Below are 24,413 nucleotides of genomic sequence, written 5' to 3'. Positions count from 1 at the left end.
AAAACTATAGGCACTATAGAATGAAATGAAGGGAGTATCATTTAGTGGTTGGTATCACTAGATATGTTCTCATTTCCATAGATTATATATAGTATTAATGCCTCAAGACTATTTTAATCTTTAAATCATTTGTTAGGGTTCCTCCTACCTCAAATTATTTTCGTAGTCTTTAGAGGTTAGGAATAGGCGGAGTAGTTGCATTTTAAGTGCTACATGCTGAGCATGCAGAAGGTGCTTTGATTCACTACTTTAGTGCATTGGATTGCAGCTCATTTGTTACCTTCTGTTTGACATGAAAACATTGCAATTTGATCGAACGGTATGAGATTAAAAAAAAAGGGTGTGTGTATGTCTCACTTGATTGAGATTTTCTTAACTATCTATATGTGCCAAAAAGAAATCTTTAACTTGGACAGAGTAAACATAGATGGCTTGTTCATATAGGACCACCGTCATCAGATCAATCAGCCACCGTCCAAGTCATGTCACCCTGGAAGATCCAATGGCACACCTCCATCTCCCCCGGTTTCCCACCAAGCGCGAGGAACGCCCCATGGTTCGGGCTCCATTCCGACGTGTCGAGATGGCAGATCGCCACCCCACGGTTGATCTTCTCGTCGGAATCGACGGCCAGGATCTCAGCCTCGTACAGCCGGACGCTCGGCACCGAGTGGCAGTAGTACACCAGGTACGGGAACAGGCTCTGGTGGCACGACACGGATGCCGTCACGCTGCCGCCGTCGACGCCGGCGATCTTCCCGAGCCTGATGTCCCCGCCGCTGCCCGCCGCGGACTCCGTGCTGCGCACCGCGATGTGGTCGCCCAGCATCTCCACGGCGAAGTCGAGGACGTCCTCGGCCGACATCGCGCACCGCTTGGTCTCGCCCCGGCTGGGCGGGCGCGCGCACTCGTCCACCGTGGACGCCACCACCTGCCTCATCGCCGTGCCCGGCGGCGCCCCGAACAACTCCGACACGGCGCCCGCCTCGAACGATATCTTCGCGGCAATGTCCCTCGGCAGGAACGCCCGTGGCGGCATCTTGTCGCTGATGTCCGGCATCGGCATTCGGTTCCCGGTTATGAGGTCCCGCTCCCGGAAGAACTTGCCCGGCTCCGGCGACCACTTCGGGGGCTCCCGATGATGCCCGGACGACAGGTCCGCCATCACCTTGGACACCTCCATCTTGGACATGTTCTGGTACTCCTTGAACTCGACGCCGTCGTTGGAGTAGGCCTTGAACGTGGTGTTGTCGCCGGTGTAGTGCGTGAACCCGATGCGGTGGTTGGGGTTGGAGCCCTGCCCGTAACCCTTGAACGCCACGCTCCCCGGGTTCACCGACTTGCCGTAGCTCTCGAAGTCGGCGGTGGCGCCGTTGGCGTCGTTCGCGTACGACGTGAAGCTGTCGTCGCCCACGTTGGCGTTGTCCCTGTACCCCTTGAAATCGTCGGCGCCGCCGTTGCTGCCGGGGGAGTAGCTCCGGAACGTGTTCTGGACTTCTGGGGCGCGTTCCCGTTGACGCCGTAGGACTCGAACCTGTCCGTGGCGCTGTTGGCCTTGTCGCCGTAGTTGATGAAGCCGGACATGATCGAGTTGGAGTGGTTGCCGTACGCCTTGAAGGACTCGCCGGCGCCGTTCGCCGTCTTGCCGTAGCCCGTGAAGCTCTCCACGCCGGAGTTGGCGTCCTGCGTGTACGCGGTGAACTCGCGGGAACGGCCGTTGCCGTCGGCGTCGTAGGTTGTGAAGGTGACGGCGGCCGTGTTGGTATCGCCGTCGTAGGCGGAGAACTCGCCCGAGCCGCCCGTGGCGCCGGAGGTGTAGGACTTGAAGCTGGCGGTGCCGACGTTGCCGAGCGCCTCGTAGGTGGCGAAGGAGTCGTTGTGGCCGAGCGAGCCCTTGCCGTACCGATGGAACGAGTCGACGGGGTTGATCTGGCCTCTGGAGTAGACGGCGAACGCGTCGGCGCTGTAACACCCCAAATTTCAAAACAAAGCGAAAATGAATTTCCTTTTTACAAAAATGAGAACCAACAAAAACTTTTTTATATAGGGTGCTATGCTTAGTGCTCCTACCTATTACTTGTGTTTTTGCCTGGATGAGTGTTATTATGCTTATGTGATAAACCCTAAAACCCTAAAGTGATCAAGTGAAGATCACAAACCAAATGAGGTTAAAAGAGAAAGAAATCAAATAAGAAAAACCCTAAACCCTAACCTTCTCAAAAATCATTTGGATCTATTTTGAGAAACTTAAATTAAAGAAAAAGACATATGTGGGCCTATAGCCTTAATATGTAAATCTTGAACCCTACCTTTTCTTACTTTGCTAAATAATGGTGAACCATTGCAAAACTTATTAAACCCTAAACCTCATCCCTCTTGTCATCAATCTTTGAGAAATAAAATAAAAAGGAAAGATCTTATTTAAGAAAAAGGCATATGCAAGCCTATGGATACTTGTTGAAAATAAGGAGCTTTGCCTTATCCACCTTGAGTAGATGATTTGAAATACCTCAACACACTCAACAAAGCACTTACCAATCAATTCAAGTGTGAAACAAAATAAAATCAAACATATGCATAGAGGCATATGTGCCTATGGCTATTTTTGTAAAACTCTACATTAGGCCTTTCTACTTTATTTAGAGAATTGGAAAACCTTCTTAAACCTTATCTAGTACTTCTCAAACCCAATCCAAAAGTGAAACAAAAGATTTTAAAAAGAAAGTAATAATGCCATAGAGGCATATGAGAGCAAAATATCAAATTTGTGAAATTGAGGATCTTGACCCTAAGACTTCTAGTGAATGGTTGGATCACTCCTATATACCATTTCAACACTCAACAACATCAATTGGGTCAAGCCTAGTCAAATTAAAAATCAAATGCCACATATGCATAGAAGCATATGTGACACATAGCCATTTTCACCAATTCTTGTCCTATGCACTTCTACTTTGACCAAATAGTGTGAAACCATCTCTAAACCTAATCTAACCCTAAATTGACCCTCAACCTTGCTCAAGTGAAGCAAGGGGAGCACATTACAAGAATAGGAAGAATTGACATGTCACCTCTCATGTGTTTTGGCCAATTTTGCAAATCTTTGAGCTAGACCTTTTGGAATGGTTTCAATGGTTTGGAAATGTTCCTAAACTAGTAAGAATCACTTTGGAGTCAAGAAAGATCAAAACAAAAGGAGAGAAAACAAACGGGGAGAAAACCCCATTTTCACTCACATACACACTTAGCCAAAATTATCAAACCTTGACCTAGGCACCAACTTTGTCTCAAAATGGTTGGAACCTTTTATCTAACTCAATCTAACACCAAATAAACCTCACTCTTGTCAAAATGAAGCAAAGAGGAATAAAAGAATAAAAGCTAGAAAATCCCAAAACCCTTACATATGGCTTATGCCATTTTTATATATTTTGACCCTAGACCATTTTGATCTTCACCATTAGTTGAATAATGTTACTAAACACTCATTACAACTTTTGGAATCAAAGAAACACTTTTCAAATCAAATTCAAACTCAAAATTGGCTCACATACAATAATGGTCAAAACTGCCATTTATATTCTGGTCACTACTTTGAGCCTCTCTATTTCAAGTTTTTCAAACTAAACTTTCCCAACTCTTTGCATGTCATCCAAGAGCACATCAAGGTGAACAACTTTGATGAAGAGCACCATGCCAAAATCATCTTTGATCAATAACTATGCTCATGCAAAGTTGAGACTTTTTATTATGATCAACAATCTCACTTTGTCACCTTTTGCAATTCTTTGAATTTCTAAATTCCACCACCACACATAGTTGTCTCTGGTCTTTTGCAACTTAACCAAACTCACCATTTTCAAAATCTTGCAGCCTTTGAGCTCAATTGAATTAGGACAAAAATCACAATTTGCAAATAGGGAACTATGTGACACTATTTGAAATAGTGTCCTATCTAACCCTAACCTACCCCATCTCCACCCTACCTGTCCCCTTGTCCCCTCTACTCATCACACCACCACAGAAACCCTAAAGGAACAAGCATAGCTTGCATGTACATGGCCATGCCGGCCATGTTCTTCCTCCCCTTCTCCCCTTCGACTAACCCCTTGGCCACCATGTCTCTGAGCGCCACCTAGCCCTACTAAGCGTGCCTAGCACCGCCATTGCCGGAGAGGATGACCACCTTGCTGGCACGCGTCGCGCCCAGGGCGGCCCAGGCATGCCGATCACGGCGTGGGCGCGCCCACAGACGCGCCACGGCCACCTGCCGCCCCGACGACCTGCGCAGCCCCTGGCCCCCCTCTCTGCACCCTGAGCATCGCCACCGCGACCAGAGCCCGCCAGACACGCGCCATTGCTCGCGCGAGGACCGCCGCCGCCGACATCATCGCCCCTCCTCCGCACCCGTGCCGCCAGACCTCGACGTCGCGCGCGCCAACCAGGACGTCCCCCACCTAGCTAGCACACGCGCTAGCCTCGCAGTGATGCCACCTACCTCGCCCTGCTCCCTCCTAACCCTCTCCATCGCCGGCAACGCCGCGCGCATGTCGCCACCACCACTACCCCGCAGCACCTCGCGCCGCTATAAAAAGAGAGCAACCCTGGACGATTTCTTCACACTCACTTGCTTCCCTCCTCTCTCTGATCATCCTCCAGCACTTACCTCGCCACATTGTCGCCGGGAGACCCTCAATTGCTCGTCGGAGTCCCGCAGCACCGCCGCTTGGGCGCCGTTGATTGGGACCACCTCCGGCGACGCCGCTTGCACCAAACGCTCCGCCACCCTCGACAACATCCTCCTGCACCGCCGCCTCGCCTCGCCGGAGCTCCGGTAAGCCGCCAGACCCCAACCCTACCGCCAGTAGCTAGGTTTTCCCCGCCGTCCGTCGCGAGGACGAGGACGATCCGCCACCGTGCGATCGCCTTTTAATCCAACGGCCCGCACCATCCCGTACCGATTCCGGTGAGTGAAGTCACTGATGGGTGGGTCCCCCTGTCAGCTGGCCCGCTGCGCTGGACGCACTGCTGGGCCGGCCCACTCCCTCTTTCGCTGTGCAGCCCACCTAGTTTCCCGCCGGCCCGTTTAAATTCAAATCTAAAATTCTGGTTAATTTTCAAATGACTCACAGATGCTTTGTTCAAATTTAAATAGCTGCAAATCTACTGAACCGAATTTGATGAATTTGATGTTGTTGGAAAGCTTATGAAATGCTCTAACCAATGGCACTGGTTTGAACCCTAAATCTTGTGTAGAATTAAAGTAGTAAAAATATCAAGTCAGGGACTTTTGTGACTTCAAATAATTCTTAAAAATCAACCAAAATAGATATTGAGTTAATTCCAACTCCAATAGCTCACATTTGACTTACACTAATTGGTTATGCAAGAAAATGGTGTGGTCACTTTACATGATCATGCCCTAGTTTAATTAATGGATAATATGGCTAGTTTAACTAGTGGATATTGTCCAAAACTATTAAGTAATTCTTATGAAGTCTTATACTTCATTTAAACTTTGTCTCAAATGAATTCATGTGAAGTTTGGACCCCTGGTCCAAACTCTCTTATATGAAGTACTTAGAGATTTAAAGCCTATGTAGTGTTATTAAATGGTATGAGGTACTCTACCTCATTTAAATCAATTTCTCAAATGATGATGATGAATGGTTGACTTGGGTCAACATGATCTCATGTATGATTGTTTGAGAAATTAAATCTTAAGAAGATTTCAATGAGAGAAAATTATTTCTCAAGAACCATATGGAAATTATCATTTACATATGTAAGGAGAGGAAATTATTTTCCTCAAGCAACACAACCAATGCACCCCAATTGTAGTAATTGTGTGAATAGAATAGTTGGTGTAAATACAAGTAATGGTAGAATAGCCAATGAATTGTTGATGATGTTAAATCACCTCAATGGTAGTTGTTAACCTAGTTACAACTATGTGTTAAACCATATGAGAGGTTTTCCTCTCATTTAAATCTTGGTCTCAAGTAATTCAACATGAGGTCGTGACCATGGTCTATATAATCTCATATTGAGTATTTGGTGACATTAAATCACTACCATGTTAGTATTAAATTGCATGAGGTATGGAACCTCATTTAAATCATTTTCTTAAATGATGAGTATGAAGAGGTTGACTTTGGTCAACCTAGGTCATATATTGTTCATGAGAGAAATTAAATCTTAATAAGATAATAAGAGGAAATTATTTCTCTAAGTAATTAAAAGTAACACCTAAGTTAGTATGAGAGGAAATTATTTTTCTTAAAATAAGAAAGGAACACATCCACCCACTTAATAGTAGTGTGTGATGCTAATTTAAGTTGTGTAAATCTTGTGTGTGCTTAGTTTAGTATATAAGTTTGGTATGATGATTGTATACCTCGTATTCGTATTTTAGACGCTAGTACCAAGGAGTATCAAGAAGAGGAGGACTTCTACAAAGAGGAAGGAGAAGAAAACTTGGACCCCCACTTCAACCAAGGCAAGCTAATATTCTTGCAAGCTAACACCAATGCAAGCTAGACTTTTGCAAGTTATATGGTTGCAAGCTAATATTCTTGCAAAGTGCAAAGCCCCTTGGGGCAAGGCACCATGAATCTTATCTTTTCTTACATAAGCCTATCCCAAGTTTATATCTTACAAGTTTTTACCTGTTTTCTCAAGAAGTTACTTTTATAATTAACTTGGGTCAAAGTAGAGAAATTTACTAGAGTAGTAAAGTTAGTCCCCCTCAAGAAAAGTAAGATAATACTCTTGCAAAGTGCAAAGCTCACCATGAGCAAGGCTTTACCTTATTTACTTTATGCTTATGATCCTATTTCCCAGTTTTACTTTACAAGCTTTTATTACTTTTGTTTTATCAAAGTATTTTTGATTCATGATTCACTTAGTTAGTTTTGGATGAGCACAAGAGTGTCAAAGCTAGCCTAGAAGCAAAGCAAAGTACTTAGCACCCCTCATACTTAGATGCTAGTGCGAAGTGAAAAGTGACTATTCTAGATGGGAACAAGTGTGTGTGAAATGACTTTGAAAACCTTGGAATGATGAGTCATTCTATTGAAAGATTTTGAAGGTGAATATGATCTGTGAATGACTTGGTGAACTTTACAAAAATCTGATGGTTGGGTTCGGATGCGATACCATTCCAATTTTACAAGTACCCCCACAATACCTGAATCTGGGTAGGGCTTAACCGGAAGTTTGTGTGTCTTAGTATGGGTTCCCTCTAAACAAGCGTCATCGGGGTTATGCCGAAAGCTGCATCTACAACAAAAGAAATGAGATGATATGACGCGAAATGAGGTGAATGTCCGGCCCAAGCCCTGTGCAGTTCCCAGGCTGACTGTCTGTCTTCACTGGGAGGCCAAGCTCATGGGGAGAGGTGCCTGTACTAGAATATGTAAATGAAAGGTTAGGATTGGTAGTTCGCGTACTGCGTACGATAAATCGGGGCCGATTACCCCGACGAGCAATTGCAATTGTTGTGGCACAAGTGTACAACCTCTGCAGAGTTAAACCTATTCGAATAGCCGCGTCCTCGGTTATGGACAGTTGGACAGGCCATACTGTTCCGTCATCAGAACTTTTCGAAAACTATGAATGGTGAAGGGTGGCTTGTGAATTTGAACTTGAAAGATGACATTGACTTGAAATCACAACGGAGTTGTGGGAATGACACTAATGTCCCCACTTGAGTTAGTTAGCACATGAAGAGTGGTTTACAAAAATGTTTGTGAACTAAAATTGGCTTTATGCAAAATAAACTAGAGCTTAGCACCCCTTACTATAATTGTTAGCACTTATATTAGTATTAGTTTGCGAGTACTTTAAAGTACTCACGGCTGTATCCCTAGCTATTCAAATGGCCAGACTATGAAGAGGAGCAGAACTGTCAAGATGACGACCAGCAGGACGCCTACGACAACTAGGGAATCTTCTGACGTCAGACGTTGGCCTGTGGACTAGAGAGTCCCTTCTATTTACGCTTCCGCTATGAAACTATGAACTTTGTGTATGTTGATCCCTAGATCAACTATTTGTGTAATATGGATCATGTGATCTCTATTTGTAAGACGACTACGGTATGTAATGAATGATGACTTATGATATTCAACTGTTATGTCTCGCAACAACAATATTCCTGGGATTGCGATGTATGGCATAACAGGCATCTGGACTTAAAAATCCGGGTGTTGACAGGTGCCGCCGCCGCCGCTGTTGCCGTAGCTGCTGAAGTTGCCGTTGTCGTAGTTCTTGAACGGCGCAGTGGTCGAGTTGGAGGCTGGAGATGAGCCGGACGTGACGGCGGCCACGGATGACGGTCCGGACCGGATGGCGTCGGAGGTGGCGGGGCAGAGGATGGAGGCCGCGACGCCGAACGCGGGAGGCGCGAGCCGAGCTGGCCGGCGGCGGCGAGGGAGGAGAAGGCGGCAGCGTCGGGCGCGGAGAGCGGGGACAGCTTGGCGAAGAAGAAGGCCGGGTGGAGGCGGTTGCTGTGCACCTTACGGTTCCAGTACCGGATGAAGGCCGCCTTGGCGGTGAACGGGTTCACGGGCAGCGCCGACGACGGCGTCAGCCGCGGCAAGCGTCGCAGCGGCGGCGGCGTCGACGGGAAACGCGAGGGCGGAGACGACGGGGGTGGGGAGAAGGCATCGGAGGACACCGAAGGCCGTGGCAGCCCTCTTGGCGTTGGGAAGCGTGGCGGTGGATCACCTAATAACGGGCCGGGATAGTAAGGCCGCGCATTTAGGCTGTTAAGACCGACCGTAAGTGAGCCAAGAGAAGGACCACGTAAACTGGTTTGTCGTTATGGGCCACAAAAAATGGGCCACTCCCATAACGGACCACAAAAAATTGGTCGTCCGTTAATGGGCCAATCCTATGCCGGACTGCCAGAATTGGGCCGTCCACTAATGGGTCATACCCATACCGGACCGACACAATTGGGTCGTCAATTAATGGCCCGCTGTAGTAACTACCAACATGGGCCCAAAGTTCACTTCCGTGCCACATGTGGTCCTGCATGTGGGCCCAGTTGGGTGGAAGTTCATTGTGCCACGTGTCAGAACGTTAGTGGGCCATCCACACGCACATGTTGGTATTCCGTGTGACACGTGTCGATATGCCAATGGGCACGCTCGTGGCACGTGTCAGCCTTCGAATGCAATTCTACATGGACACGTGGTAGGAGGAGGTTTGTCCGGAGTTGTCAGCTAGACGACAATGATGACATCATGTGACAGGACTGACAGGCCAATCATTGAACTGACATAATGCCTCGAAGGATCCGACCGGGGGACAACAATCCGCGACGGCCAAAGGCGTCACGTCGGAGCGGGCCGGGTGGGCTCTGGGCCAGCACAAAGTCGTCACGGGTCCATGATGGGAAAATCTAACCGCCAGTCTGGCCATCTGTGACGCGAGGTCCGCCACGGTCCTGCAAACCGTCAGCAACACATGTCCATGACGGATTTTGCCCTTTCGCTGACGAACTAAAATTGTTATAGAAGCCCCAATTGTTACTAGTGCGAGAGCTAGGGCAATGGCAGAGGCAAAGGATTTGTATGGCGGAGTGAAGAAGATGAAAAGTGAGATCCACGGTTAACCTTTATAACCTGGAAGATGAAGTGTTTCGACCGTTGGATATGCGCGGAATAATCCTGGCCTTACATCTGGCAGCACAGTAAAGATATTTTTACCATTTATTTTGGAAATGAAGAAGTTACTGCGCATATGCCGAAAATGTCGGAGAACGTGCGAGCTCCACTTCGATGATGTGGGAGAGGAGCTTGAATGTTGGACCCACAAAACAGTGGTCCACCAGTAGTCGCATCTTCCCGAGGCGACAACACATGGTCTTCGTCAGCATCGACGTCACGTTTGACAAAATACTCGAGTTAACAAGACAATATATGGCGAGAAGTAAAAAAAATTGGAGCCTATGTTCAGCTGCAATCACCCGACCATATGCTCGGGGGCTACTCTTATCAGCAGTATAGATTATACTGCTGATAAGACAAGGTGAATGAAGAAAAAAATAGAGTTGATTAATAGCAAAAGTTGAGCCTACACCCAAGTGCAAACACTCGGCTGTAGCCTCGGGGGCTACTCCCATCGGAAGCACTGGTCGCACATCCGATGAAAATTGATGATAAAGAAAGTAAGATAGCAAGGCAATAGAATGGAACCGAAGAATTTCGGTTGTGGGCATACATCTTCGAGTTTCATGAAACTCGTCATGTACTCCCATCGGGATTCAAGATATTATTTGATGAAATATATCAACTCGACAAAATGGAGTATTCCATCAGCCGAACAAAAGCACTCGATAATATATTCTTAGAGCGCGTCCGTCGCGATAAAAATTCTGAATGTCATGACTCGCAAAAGGGTCACGAAGGTAAGACCCATGGATCCGTCCTACATGGTATTGCACTCGAATACGCTCTCCCACTTTATCCACGTCAACAAATGTGAAGAAAAATCCCAGCGGACGCGCCGGGTACTCGATAAAACAGCTGGAATTCACTCTTCGGTAAGTCCTAAAGCGGCACGTATTGTGTTGAACCAGTATCCCAGGTTCGAGTCCAGGGACTTGAACTTAAAGTAGGTTTATGCAGGTTTGTTACAAGAGAAATTAACTAGTACCTGATCTGTCAGATGAACCAGCCTCATTTACCATTATCCCTATACAATATAAATATTGAGTAAAGGTTGTGTGTAATTTGGAAATATTATAAAAAGATGAAAGATGGAGATTTTGCTCGACCCTACAACTGGAGTAAAATCTCGGGGGCTACTGAGATAGGCATGCCTAAGGGGCATGTCGTATGAATACCTTTGGTACATAGTTGATCAAGAAAGTCCATGGACTCGAAGCTTTCGAAGCTTTCGAAGCCCGGAATATTGAAGATGTTCGGATTAGGAAACTATAGTTATTATGTAAACTTGTATCAATATAGGGAAAGACCCAGTGCACTTATAAGCCTCGGCTTCACCTCCTATTTAAAGGGGGTCGAGGACGAAATAAGGACCGAATCATTGCAAACCCTAGCCACCGTAATATAGTTGAGTTGAACGTCTTTATTCGTCTGACAACCTTCGAGATCTACTTGCCCTCTATTTTCTACGAAAAGTTAAATCTACAATCTGTAAGCATTAACAAGTCGATACCTCGTCGGTGCGGGAGGTGGCGGCATCCCTCCTCCTGCCGGCTGCGTCTAGGGTGGTAGCGCCTAGGCGGTGGCGGCGTCCCCATTGTTCAAGATTTAAAGGAGTGGAATTATTACTTTAAAATAGTGGATTGATAGTTTGGTGGAAGGGAAGCGTGGGCTACCTTGACACATACATAGGAGTGGAATTATGACTTTAAAATAGTGGATTGATAGTTTGCAGGAAGTGAAGCGTGGGCTACCTTGACGCAAACCACAAGTATGCTCTTCAGAGCTGACACGTATACACCCAACATAAACAGCTCAGGCTAGGCCATCTCTCATCTATGGACGCAATATCCAGAGACAAAGCCACGCGGCCAATTCGCCAGCGGATTGGAGAGAGGTGGTTAGATAACAGAAGTGTTTGCAGAAGGAATTGTAACAGGAGACAGAAACACAACGAATCCACATGCTTAATTCATAGTATCAATCAGTACAAGTACAACAAAAGTATATGCTAAACTTCCCGAAAATGTGGTAACTCCTAAAAGCTCTCGTGTACACCTTGACCAATCCATTCCCCCACCTTTGCCAAGTCAGTTGTGTCGATATTTCACTGAATATGCTGGCCAGCCGAATATTATTATAAAGGGCAAAAATGCAGGCAAAACTACCACAACAATTAGTCGTGCTACAATCCGCCAAATCCCTTTGCCCAATCTAGGACACAGTGCTCTTATAATCTTCAGGGTTCCCAAAGGTTCTAAGATTCCAATCACCATCGCAGCAAAAGTGACCACAAGAACAGCAATAGCGGTGCTATGAGCAACAGGCGCAAGCACCACATAAAGACCCAATGCAAAAGAAGCTCCTAAGCTTGTGACAGAACTGGCCGCGAAGCCTGTAGATAACTGGAAGTGCTTTTTACGGATTGCCAGATCGACCATTGCCATGCCAGAGAACATTAGAGCGGCTGTAGCCACGGAGGCACAAACGAATGCTAGTGTGGTGGCCATGATGAACGCATCAAAGACATACCTTCCGGCAAGCATTGGTGTGCCACCATTGGGGTGGTCATCGGCTCGGTAACCTCCAGGTAGGGCGAAAGTTGCACCAAATGCCACTGTCGCAATGAGTACTGAACCTATGCCAAGAGTTTGTGTTGAATCCTTCATTTCCTCAGACTGTCTGTCATTGTCTGGTTGGAATATAGCCTGTTCATCTAGGAGACTGGCTCCATAGCAACCATACGTGGCCCCGGCAAAACCAAGTGACTTCCTTATAATAACTTGTGGGTTCTGCGCAAAGATAAGAAATAGACAAATAAGAACAAACTGTGAAAGACAACCATGATAAGCTAGCATCAAACTAACAGAAAACAGAAAGCGAAATTATTATCGGAAATGGTGATAGGGGACATTACCCCGTGATATGAAATACCACGTCGAGTTGTGTACCATGCTACATCTAGTGGAGTTCGTCCACTATTATTTGGTATACTGAGTTGCACTTGCAGTTCCCTCAAGAGTGAACAAACCATACTAAGATCTCCAGCCTGGACAGCTAGATGCAGTATGGTGTTTCCGTTGTTGTCCTGTGTATTCAAAATAGGTGCTACCGATGGTGTCCTACAAGCATATGATACTACATTATACCTTCTATTCTCCACAGCAACATGAAGAAAAGTCCGTCCCATGATATCACACAATTGGACACAGTCTGGACACATTTTAAGCAAAATGGTAACTGCCTCGAGCCGGCCTTTGGAGGCAGCAATGTGAATCGGGAAGGAGCCACTTCCATTTGGCTGGTAAGCTGCAGATAACTCAGATTCCAGTAGTATTTGTACCATAAAGTCCGCCCTGGAAAGATGAGAGTGGAGAGGAGTACTCCCATTATCGCATTGCTTCTTTGCAAGTTCCTTGTTCCAAGACAATACAAGTTCAGACATCTCTGCGTGAGGTTGGACATTTTATGTTAAATAAATTTTAGTTTTAAACAAGAATTTCAAACAAGAATTTCGAACATTAATTCACTTTATTAAATAGCAGTACATATCAAGTTAGCTATTCCCTCTAGTCGTAGAAGAATATTATCATGTACAATGTCCCCCAAGGACGCGCCCAAAACTAAGGGCCCCATAGGCGGACCCAACCGTCCCTAATCCCGGGCACGTGCCCAGGCTGTCGGCCGGTAGTGCAGCCTATTTTGATGAATATTTTGACAAAATGTGGCTGGGTTACAGCCCCCAGGCCACTGAAGGGCCCGTTTGATAGCCTGGAGAACCCTTGGCTCGCATCGGGCCAGCAATGTTCGGCCCGTTTGGTTTCATGTGCTCCTCCATGTTGTTGCATCGCACTGTTTTTAAAGCGGCTCTGGGCCTGGTCCGGGAGGAACGCCCGAATCAGCCGTTTCCGGCATAAAGGAATCTTCGGCGCACGAGCAGGGACGAGGAGCTAGATGGCGCGAGCTGCGGCGCGCATCGGCGAAAAGCGAAAAGGGAGCGGAAAGGATTCCGTCACCTCTCGTCGCGCCCCATCGTCTATTTCTACCCCCTCCTCCACTCCCCCTACCCCCAAATTTCGATCTCCCCCCCCCCTCGGCAAGCGAGTAAGCAGCACACAGATCTCCGGTCGGCGACAGCTGCGGCGGTGCTGACTGCATCTCGGCGGCTTCATCTTCTTCCTGGTGCAACACTTCTTCACCTCAAGCGATGACTGTAAGGATTCCCTCACCCATGTTGCTTAGTTATGCTTAGATCTTGGTTAGGAGTTGTCAGATCTTGGCTAGGGTTTGATCTTGTTGCAGGGGTTAGTCCCAAATGTGCTGAGTTATCATGATCTCGGTAGGGTGTCACATTTTCCATTCCTTGTTTGTCCCAAATGTGATGAGTTATCATGATTTTGCTAGGGTTTGTTCTGTCCACAGTTACCATGTATTGCTTGGCTGATTTAGCATGATGTTGGTATGCTTTGTATTGTCCACTTTAGCCATGTCTTCCTTTTCAAGGAGATTCACGTTCTCTGTGCTACGATGTGTGTAGGACTCCTTCTATGATGACTTTAGCCAGGCTCTTGTCTGCGTTGGGGACCCTCAGATCCCTTCGCAAGTTGCCGATTGACAGCCCCCTATGAGTCCAAGGTGGCGGTCACCCCTATGCCGGCCGACAATGGGCCTGTGGCTGACCTGGTGGCTCAGGTAGCGGCAGAGGTGGCGGCGAGGATGGCCTCCACAAAGAAGAGCAAGAACCGCACTGACGCGGCCAAGGCCTTGAAGGCCTCACAGAAGGCGAACGCGACCATGAAATGGCTCCCCTTCATGTCCAGCTTCGTGTTGAAGAAGATGTGCGCCTTGATCAAGAGCAGAGTGAGAACTGACAAAGGATTCAAGGAAGTCCATCTCACTGGTGTGGTGAAGGCCCTGTCAGGTGTACAACCACCTGAGGAAGTAGCGGCAGAGGTGTCGCATCATTAGCACGCTCCGCGATCTAAGCGAGGCTCAGTGGTGCGACGATACCAAATGCATCATTCTTGATGCTGAGCACTACTGTGGGCTCACGGTGAGCACGCTCTGTCCACCTCACTAACTCTTTTCATCACAAACGTGCACAACTAACATCATTGTCCCTTCATATCGTAGGATCACCCAAGGGACGCGAAGTTCCTCAATGTGCCCATTGCGAACTACGACGAGATGCATGCCATCTTCTCCTTCGGCCTCGCCACCGGCAAGTACGCCATGGGATCAAGTGAGCCCCTGGGCACGGCTGCAGCTGCGCCTTCACCTGCGGATGCTGACACTCAGGAGTCCGACACGGTCATCCTCGATGGGCAACCTGAAAAGGCAGCCGATGTGCCAACCGCCGGCAAGAGGAAGAGAGGTGCCTTCGCCGATGAGGAGCTGGCGGCCTTCACCAACATGGTTGTTGCTGTGAAGGACGTCGCACAGGCCATCTAGGACAACAAGCCCACAGACATGCACCCTCGGCTGTACAATGCGGTCATGGACATGCTTGGCTTCACCGAGGAGGATCTCATGGTGGCGCTGGGCCACCTCGTCGACCACAAGGCCCATGGTTACAACTTTCTGGGCATGAACGACCCACACCGCATCCTCTGGCTAAGGAACTACCTTGCCAAGTACCACTACAACCTGTAGTGGTGCCCTTGAGGGCGTGGGTGAGCGGATGCATGCATGGAGATGATGGACTTGATGACGATGTACATTTTGGCAGTAGCTAGGGTTGAAATACATTTGATGGCCCCGTTTTGTAACTATGATGAGGTGCTATATACTAACCCCTCAGGTGATGGTAAACTTGCGGTGTTAGGATGACACCCACTTTTGTTGTGGTGGTAGGATGACACCATAGTAGTGTAGGATGAACTTGTGATCCACTTTTACAATGATCATGCATGCCCCTGTTAGTTTTCCATTTGCTGCCAACATTTGTGTTTCTCTACTTATGTTGCTCAGTTATGACTTGGTTCATGGTTGTGATCGATCAACAATCTTACTTGTGTAAGGGTACATTGCCCCTAAGTGTGTTTTTGGTAATTAATGGCAATCTTCTATGGACTAATGTTTTCATTGTGTTTATATGAAGGAATATTCCATAGGTATTTTCTTGAATTCCATATGTTGGATTCAAGTGTGGATGCCATGAATATAATGTTATACATTTGGTGTTTGCATCAAGATCATTGATTTGAAAAGAAGAATATGATATGATCAAGAAGAAGAAATGAAGATGGAGTTCTTGTGTGGAACTCAAGTTAGTCATGTTCTAGCTTATGTGTTAAGCAATGAATGATCAAGATATTATGATAGATCATGAAGAGATACAAGGTTGACCAAGACTAAGAGTAAAGACTGAATTCAAGTTGGTCAACACATGAAGCATAAAGATCGTACCAATTTGGATCATGTGATCTTGTGGGCGTTAAGACTTGTCAATTATGCTTCATGAGCTATGTGCACCTGTGTTGTCTATATGGGTTAGGTATCTTGCCATAGGTATGCATCAAGAGTATGATCTCATATAGCCCATGAGAGGATGGCATCAGGTTTTGGATGTCATCGAGGTTAAGAAGGGCAAGTTCAAGATGAGCATATCGAAGATATCATGCTTGAAGCTTGCGGTCCATCTGGTGATAATGGACATGTGAAGATGTGCCTCAATGAAGCTATCCCGTCATGGTGTATGGGGAAGCAATTGTGAGTCTTCACGAAGCACCAACGATCAAGTGAGGCATTTTGGCTTGAGTGGAGCTTGAAGCGTTGTCGTCAAGATCAAGCGGGATGCGCAAGGCAAAGGTATGGCCTTTCTAGGATTTCCTTTTACCGGTCTCAATGTGCTTGTCGGGAGACCGGGTTATAGGATAGATAGCCACACTATCAAGAAGGGGCTTCGATTGGGTAACTTGATCACATCGTCTTAGGGAGCTCAATCCTTTGCATACGTTGCATCCCTATATTCTTGTTGCTTATTGGTGTTTCTCTTTGTGAAGATCTTGAGCTTGTTGCCAGCTTTTCAACAAGCCAAGTTCATCGAAAACGGAATCCGTATGCATCTTCTATTGCGTTTTCGAGTTTGGACGTCTTCACCATTTCTTGACGTTGGGGTTCTATTCGTCGTTACCTTTCCAACAAAATTGGTTTCATCTCAATCGGAGTCTGGATGCAAAAGTTGTCGCATTTTCGGCGCCTTGATCGGCATGCCGGGTGCTGCTGTCGGGCTGCCTGGCACCTAGGCTGGCATACCGGGTGCTGCTGCCGAGTTACTTGGTACCTGGTCCGACCCACCGGGCCCTATGCCGGGTAGGTCGGCACCCTGGCCAGTCATGTCGGGCTCAGCGCGGGGTGGCTCGATTTTAGCTCAAATGGTCATTTTTCTTGAAGGGGTGTAAAAGGGGCCTTCTTCCCCATTATTCCTCACAGTTCTTTATCACGTTTTTTACCACAATTCTTGAACCTCTTGAGCTTTCTTCCTCTCCATTTCCTCCCATGATTCTTGCATATTCTTGAGGGATTTGAAAGAGGAGATCTAGATCTACAACCTCCACCAATGAATTTCTCCTCTAAGTGAGGGGAACTCTTGGGATCTAGATCTTGGAGTCATTTGTTGATTTCCACCCTTGTTTTTCCTCTATAGTTTCTCCATAGAATTTGTTGCTTTGGTGGGATTTGGGAGAGAAGGATTTGAGAACTTTTCTTGGTGTTCTTGCTTTGCATCCATGCATAGTGTTGAGCTCTCCAATATTAGTTCGAGTGAGAGACCATGAGCTTGTTACTCTTGGAGGGGTGACCTCCTAGTTGGCTTGGCGGTTGGTGCTCCGGTGACCTCTTCGTGAAAGATTGTGAAGAGACCCGGGCTTCTCCTTCATGGAGCTTGTGAAGTGGTTGTGGAGCTTGCCATCTCTGGAGTGGAGAAAAAGCTAGCCATAAGGGAAAGGCCTTCGTGGCGTTCAGGAGATCTCGTGGTAGCCCACATCTCTCCAACGTGACGTACCTCACCTTGTTTGGGGGAACACGGGAATACATCTTCGTATCTATGTGCCTCGGTTATCTCTATATCCGAGTTTACTTTCCTAGTGATAGCCATCGTGCTTGCTGTACTTACATCTTTCTATCACTTGTGCTATATATATATCTTGTGCCTATCTTGCTTATCTAAGTTGGTGTTGTTGCACTTAGTTGAGTTTGGCATATTTAGGTTTTGTGCTTGTAAAATAAGCATTAGTTTAATGTCGCATTTTTACAAGTCAAATCTGTAATAGTTTTTAAAACGCCTATTCACTCCCTGTAGGCGACATCTCGTCCTTTCAACTCCTTCTTTTGCCATGCTAGTGGTATGTGGTGTTCCGAGGAAGGGTTCAAGGAATCTACAGTTCATGTACGATCTATCAAGACCAAGTCAGTGGCTACTCAAACAACAGCTACAAAGGGTATGAAACATTGAAGGAGGCACAACAAGAGTACCAGAGCTTCTTGGATGATGAGGCCATGGCAGTTGAGGCCATCGATCAGCCAGTGTCGTTAGCACAGCTACCGCCGAAGATAGTGCATGCTCTACAGAGGTGCACCGGAGGTATAGAAGGGTCGAAGATTACATCATCATCTTCCTGATCGTCGTGATCGTGAGGATCTTGTTCTTCTGAACGGTGTGTGATCGTGCGTAACATGCTATGGCATGGTATTCTCACCCAATTTTAACTGTGATAAGGCTATGGACCTGTGATTTGTGCAACCAAACAACTGATTTGTATTTCGATGCGTCCAAATTGGGCTGGAAGCTGGCAACCATACAATGGGGGATGGCTTCTCTATCCGGTGCACAGATTTGCTTCACGGGCTACCAAACAACAGGTCGCCCATGGCCCGTGTGAAACGCGCAGGGGCTTCTTCTCCCTGGCGCATGCAGAAAATCGGCCTAGGCTACCAAACGGGCCTTAAGTTGTATGCCTGGTGGCTTCTCTGGATCGTCTTTGCCGGGAAGATGAGTTCTGTCCAGCAGGTGTTTGAAATAATTTGAGATGAAGCGAGATGCTGGAGCAAGACAGGTATCACATGAATCCAGCAGCTACTCTGTGCACGGTGGCATCACATAGATGGAGCTGGCAAAGGCTGACGCATGTGCATATAGCAGACTCTGAGCGCAATTCTTATAATGTTTCTCTATTTCCCTTTCTCCTTTTTTTCGAGAATCCGCAGGAGAGCTGTGCATCATTGTATTAAGCTTAAAAGAGAAAACGTATGCATTTTATAAGAAAACCGGACCCAAAACCGTTACACTGGCTAAGAAGGCGGACCAGATCACAACCGAAGCAAAACACCTCGAAGGAGACCAAAACGCTAGGAAGGCACACATCGGCGTATAGCCCACCCAAAGTGCCTAGAAGAGTCGGCAGGTGGACGGCATGACCTGACCGGACCTGACGAAGCATCATCAAAGAGATGTCGGCACCAGTGTACCCACAACATCCACGCTGCGAGTAGCGGCCAACTTTGTCTCCGATTACTAACATGGGACTCCACGAGCAACCAGAACAGTGCCTCCAACGAGGGGACGACGCCGTAGCGCCTCCACTGCCGAAAACAACAAACTGGATCTAGGGTTTCCCTCGTGGCTTAGGACAGAGCAAGATGAAAGGGCTAGACGACGCCTTCAAGAAGGTGACGACACCCACATGCGTCGCCGTCGTCCTTATAGGGATTTCTCCCATCGGCTCCACAATCCACCAAAAGGTATCCGAAAAACAACAACCGTATGCGCCACCCATGAGAAGCTAGCACTTAACGCCAGCGAGGGCGATGACAGCCTCCAACTTCACCCCGCCAAGCCCTAGGTTGTTGCCGGCCTTCTTCCAGATCCCTTCATTGGTAGGCAAGCAGCGCGGGTCCTTAGGCAACCTCCAGCCATGACCTCAAGTGGGCGACCAGCGACGGAGAGAGCCACGCGTAGGCCCGGCCACCCCTGAGTTGCACGGGCTCCGTGTCGCACGTGCGCCACACAAACGCCGCTCGATAGCCACGGCCCTCCAAAGCCAGGGGCAGCCCCACATCAGGCCTGCGATGGCAACACCAGATCTGGCCCGAGCGAGCACAGACGACGCCGCCGGCAAGCCGCACCACCCAGCCAGATCTCTGTACATCACAACCAGCCCCGCCCTCACCGCGCCAGCAGTGCCTCCTTGCAGTGGCGGAGAGGCTTAGGGGACAAAATTTGCACTATCATGGGCTAAATTGGGGTATGTGTGTGTAGGGGGCGAGGGGGCGGGGGGGGAATGGGCTAGATATACAAAATTCCTTTAAGAAATGGTAATGGGCTGGGGGCGGCACCCCTGACTTCAACATAGCTCTACCACTGCCTCCTTGCACCGCCGCGTCCTTCGCTTCCTCTCCGCACGACTCCTAACACCGCCGCCTCTCCGCGCGAAAAGGAGACGAAAGGAGCCCGCCTACTAGGCCTCAGCCTTCGGCGTTGGGGCGCCACCACCACCGCCGGCGCCAACACCGACAACGGTCAGTGGGGCTCGGGATCTAGGCGCTTTTTAGGGTTAGGATGAGTCTTCTACGGGAGCGACCCGGGAGGGAGTCTCCAAGCCAAATAAAATGACTATTGACCTGGTCTCTTTCTTTTCTTCTAGCTGCAACCAGATTTGAATTTCTTCTCCTTCATTGATGAAAATCAGTGATCTGCTACTTTTTCACAAAAAATGTCCTTCAAAATGTGTTGTAAAACATATCCTTTTTTTTTTGCTATACAAACGACTACTCCCATGGAAAAAAAACAATGTAATACGGTAAAGTGGATCTGGTAGGGCCAGCCGTAGTAGAATCATACGAATGAGAAAAAAGATCTAGTACTACCCCAACAGTATTATTGTAAATCAATTTGTCGATCAAGATCAAAATACAAACTTTACATACACACATTTTGCACAAGTTACCAACTTACCAAGAAATTTCGGAATTTCACACAATATTTTGCCTAAGTATTTGCTTTCTTCTATATATTGTGTTGTTATATTTTAGTGTCGGCTAGCCTATGCTTTCGATTCTTTTCATTTTTGATGGTTTTCCTTCGGGAACTTATGTTACATCTTGGCATACTTCTCTAGTACAAAAAGACGAGCATTTTGACGCATGTCAAAAGAAAAAGAAAAACACCCTCTACCCCAATATAAGTTGCGCAAATTTTTCTAAATACGGATGTATCTACATGCTAAAAATAAGTCTACATACAACCGTATCTAGATAAACTTTAGTAACTTATTATGGGACGGAGAAAATAGTTTTTTTTTCTCTTGTAGCCAGGTAAACAGTATATTGCAGCAACTTTTAAAGAAAGTACTGCATGAAAGTAAAACCTTCTTCAAGGCAAAGTAGAGTACCTCTGCTCTTCAAGACCGATACATGAAGCACATTTTGTCCATCTGGTCCAGAGTACGATAGTTGGTTGTCTTTATCATGCAGTATGATTGCAATATAGAATTCCTGTAGCATGACAGCCAAGTACAGTGGTGACATCCCTTCACTCGGAATACGAGCCAGCTGTGAATCCTCCATCAATAGCAATATCACAATATCAATTTTCCTCTGACGGATTGCACTATGCAATGCCGTCTCCCCACGCATGTTCTGCTTTCTTAGAAAAGACTTCACTCTGTCAATGTCACCTCCCTCGCCTTTTGCCAACTCCAGTAGACAATACACCATTTTAACACTACCTGACCGGGCAGCGCAGTGTAGTGGCGTGTCACCCAACTTGTTGGGTTTATCCAACAAGTGTCTTGCCTTATTATAGACCACAAACACGCTGTCTAGGAAGTTTTCCCTCGATGAATATGCTGCCAAAAGAAGGGCAAATGTTATGGGAAGCGGTTATAAATCAGTAGTGAAGTTTCATTTCTGTTTACTCAGTTCTATATTTTATTAACACTATCTGTCATAGAAAATAACATTGTTAGGCAGTTAGTGCAAAACGCACCAACATCCAAACTAACAAGAAAAACCCTGACATAAACGAAAAATGGAAGAATGAAGCTAGTACCAGATTTTGCTAGCACATGAAGGGCAGTGTCGCCAAGAGGTGTAACTCCCTCAAAGAGAGACTCTGCAGAGGGCGCAGTTGGCTGATCACCACCACCTTCATTAACTACACCAGTGGAAGCTTGGTGTTGCGTGTCCAAGCTTCTGTTAGTGATGCTAAGGTCGAGGGCATCCCCATCAACGGGGACCTGGACGATGATCTGAGGAGCCTTTGGCCAGACAGGCGCATCTCCCCAATTCAGGAGAGTTTTTAGCGCCTCACAGTGACCCATGCTCGCAGCCATTAGAAGGGTCGGATCCATGACTACTGAAGTCGGAGGTGGCTCAGGTGGGGAAACGCTTCCATCCTCACCGGTGGGGGTCTGTTGCTCAGTGTTGATCGACTCCATCACTGACGGCCACGACTAAGTTGAACTTACACTGGAATGCTGGTGATCCACAGAACACTCCTACCGGCACTCTTCTACTAATATAGACATCCTTAATTCTTAATTTAGGCGAGCTGGATGGGTTTATTTTGAAAGACACTTTCCAGTCTCTGCCCCTCTGGAGGTGTAGTTGTTTATGGGTCGATCGATTCAGTTATATTATGGTTAGTTGTCGTTGTGTATCGCACCACTAGGCTACTGACAGTAGCCTGGAGTCACTTTATATGGTGCCAACCAATGTTGAGGAAATCGCTTATCGGGTTCAACTCGGTCAGCTAACGATTAGCGATTAATAGGCAAATCGGCCGATTAATCGGGCGATAAATGAGTTAATCGGGCGATAAATGAGTTTATCGGCTAATCGGTGACCACTAAATAGGGATTAATCGGGCGATTAATCATTGAATCGAACGATTTTTTGAACAGTGGTGCCAACTGTAAAAAATAGAACCACCGTGCTTTATGAAGAAAAAAAATGACTAGATGCAAATGCACGTGAGTACGTGACAAAGAATAAGACAAGGTTTCGTATATTACAAATGGGTGCTCCGGACCTGTGCCCAATGTCGTTAACGAACCCATCACATGTACTGACCGCACCTAGACTACCTTAATGCCCGTTTAGCAGTCATGTAATACAGACATCTGTAGTAGATTACGCTAGTATTTTGCTGAGCTACTCACGCAACTGTGTTTTTCAGCCAAAAACGGAGGTAATTTTCGCAGACCTGCCGAGGCCCAGCTAAAATTCCGGCGCGGAACAGAATATCCGGCGTGCGCCGGAAATCCAAACAATCATCCAAGGCGGACCTGATATTTTTCAGGTCGCGGAATTGTGTTTGTTTGTTTAACAATTGCTTAGTTGCTCACCAAGTATACCACATGGTCGTGGAATTGTGTTTGGACGGAAAAAAAAGGTAATTAAGGAAATGGTTAAGTTCCCAGTACATCAAACAAAATTAAGTTACTGATAGTTGTTCTGAGATGAAAATTCAAGTAAGTTAGTGCCAAAATTAGCTCTCAAAAACAGAAAAAAGTGAATAAATCTGAAGAAAGGAAAGAAGAGGAACGGGGAAGAGAGAGAAGATCGAGGCACAACAGACAGGGATGCGAACGAACTTACTGGGGAGATATAGCTTGGTCGCTGCCAAGTCCGGTGGAGGAGCAGCCGGAATCGAAGAGCTTCGAAGCGTCGTCGCGTAAGTGGACGCACGGCGAGAGTGGATTTGGTATCGAACGAAAACTTGGAGCTCCCCGGCGTCTTTGTCGGCGGAGAACGGGGACGGAGAGGCGGCGGCATCGGCGAGTGAGAACCGGTGGGGGCGGGCGGAGCTGGCGGCTTCTATCTCTCCGCTGGGCGGCGCGCCGTGGAGCAGAAAATTTACCACTGAAAGGAAAACTGTCTGACTTTACCAGGCACAAAACTGCATGTCTAACGCTCTTTTCGGCCCTAGACGAGAGAAATTTGGAGTATATAGCCCAAAGCCCACAGCCGCACGATCTTTTCCCGTTCTAAAGTCCGCGACTGACGAGCCTGCTTTTCTTTTCCTGATTTGAGCACCTGTGATAGGAGACCTACTAAAAAACGTGCTGATTTCGAGTATCTTAAAAACCTTAAGGGCTTGTTTGGTATCCAGGAATTCATTTCATTTGTAGCATTTTGAAAGAGTGTGGATTTTGTACACCCAAGCATGGGTGTGGGTGTACTCTGTACCGTTGATCCGGGCCTGGAGATTCGTGCGAAGGCTGGCCTGGTGGAAAATTATCCTGCATTTCTCTATTTTACCTGTCACGTCCGTTCTCCTTTTCATCCGGCTTTTTTGCCACGCGACACGGGACCTGCCGGGGACAGGAGACGCGCTGAGTAGCAGAAAGGACTAGGGTGCGTGTTCTCCATCCCCAACCTCTCCGTTGTGTTCCCTCACGCTGTAGCCGCCGGCGTCGCTAGACAGTTGCCGACACCGCGCCGTCTTCTCCCCCGTGCGCCGTATCCAGGGAGCCTTCCTCGCCGTCGACGCGCCGTCCCCGTGCGGCGTCGCCGCGGTCGTCAGCAAGCCGGCCGCACCGCGCCGCCGACTAGCAGAAATCTGCCATGACCGATGCAGCATGCCTGGCTGAGCTGCGTGAGGTCCGAGAACCTTCACATTCCGACTCAGACAGCTCTGAATCTGATGCTACAGTTTCTGCTTCCTCCACCAGCCTTCCTTCCGTCTGCCCAGCCTTCTTCCGAGCACTCCTCAACTTGTAAGTTGCCCAGGTG

At 47.4% G+C, this 24,413-nt stretch overlaps 1 protein-coding gene and 1 pseudogene across 1 annotated transcript; both read right to left on the bottom strand.

The window, feature by feature from the left end:
• Window positions 1-457: 457 nt before the first annotated feature.
• On the bottom strand, window positions 458-13,122 carry LOC124656723 (annotated as a pseudogene).
• Window positions 13,123-21,014: 7,892 nt separating this feature from the next.
• LOC124654656 (ankyrin-3-like) lies at window positions 21,015-22,114 on the bottom strand. Its single transcript, XM_047193650.1, has 2 exons — window positions 21,727-22,114; window positions 21,015-21,523 (listed from the first exon to the last, which is right to left on the bottom strand). Exons 1-2 carry the CDS (start codon window positions 22,112-22,114, stop codon window positions 21,015-21,017), a joined length of 897 nt encoding a protein of 298 aa, XP_047049606.1.
• Window positions 22,115-24,413: the final 2,299 nt, after the last annotated feature.

Source organism: Lolium rigidum, chromosome 5, assembly GCF_022539505.1.
Source record: "Lolium rigidum isolate FL_2022 chromosome 5, APGP_CSIRO_Lrig_0.1, whole genome shotgun sequence".
NCBI lineage: Eukaryota > Viridiplantae > Streptophyta > Magnoliopsida > Poales > Poaceae > Lolium > Lolium rigidum.
Note: the sequence above shows the minus strand (reverse complement) of the source record. Positions and strands in the feature narration are given on the sequence as shown.

What these genes read in the sequence shown, in the direction of transcription:
- LOC124654656 (XM_047193650.1), bottom strand. Translation starts at nt 22,114, where the DNA reads ATGGAGTCGATCAACACTGAGCAACAGACCCCCACCGGTGAGGATGGA. An exon ending in TCATGTGCTAGCAAAATCTG is followed by an intron (nt 21,524 to 21,726) that starts GTACTAGCTTCA and finishes TTCTTTTGGCAG; the next exon opens with CATATTCATCGAGGGAAAAC.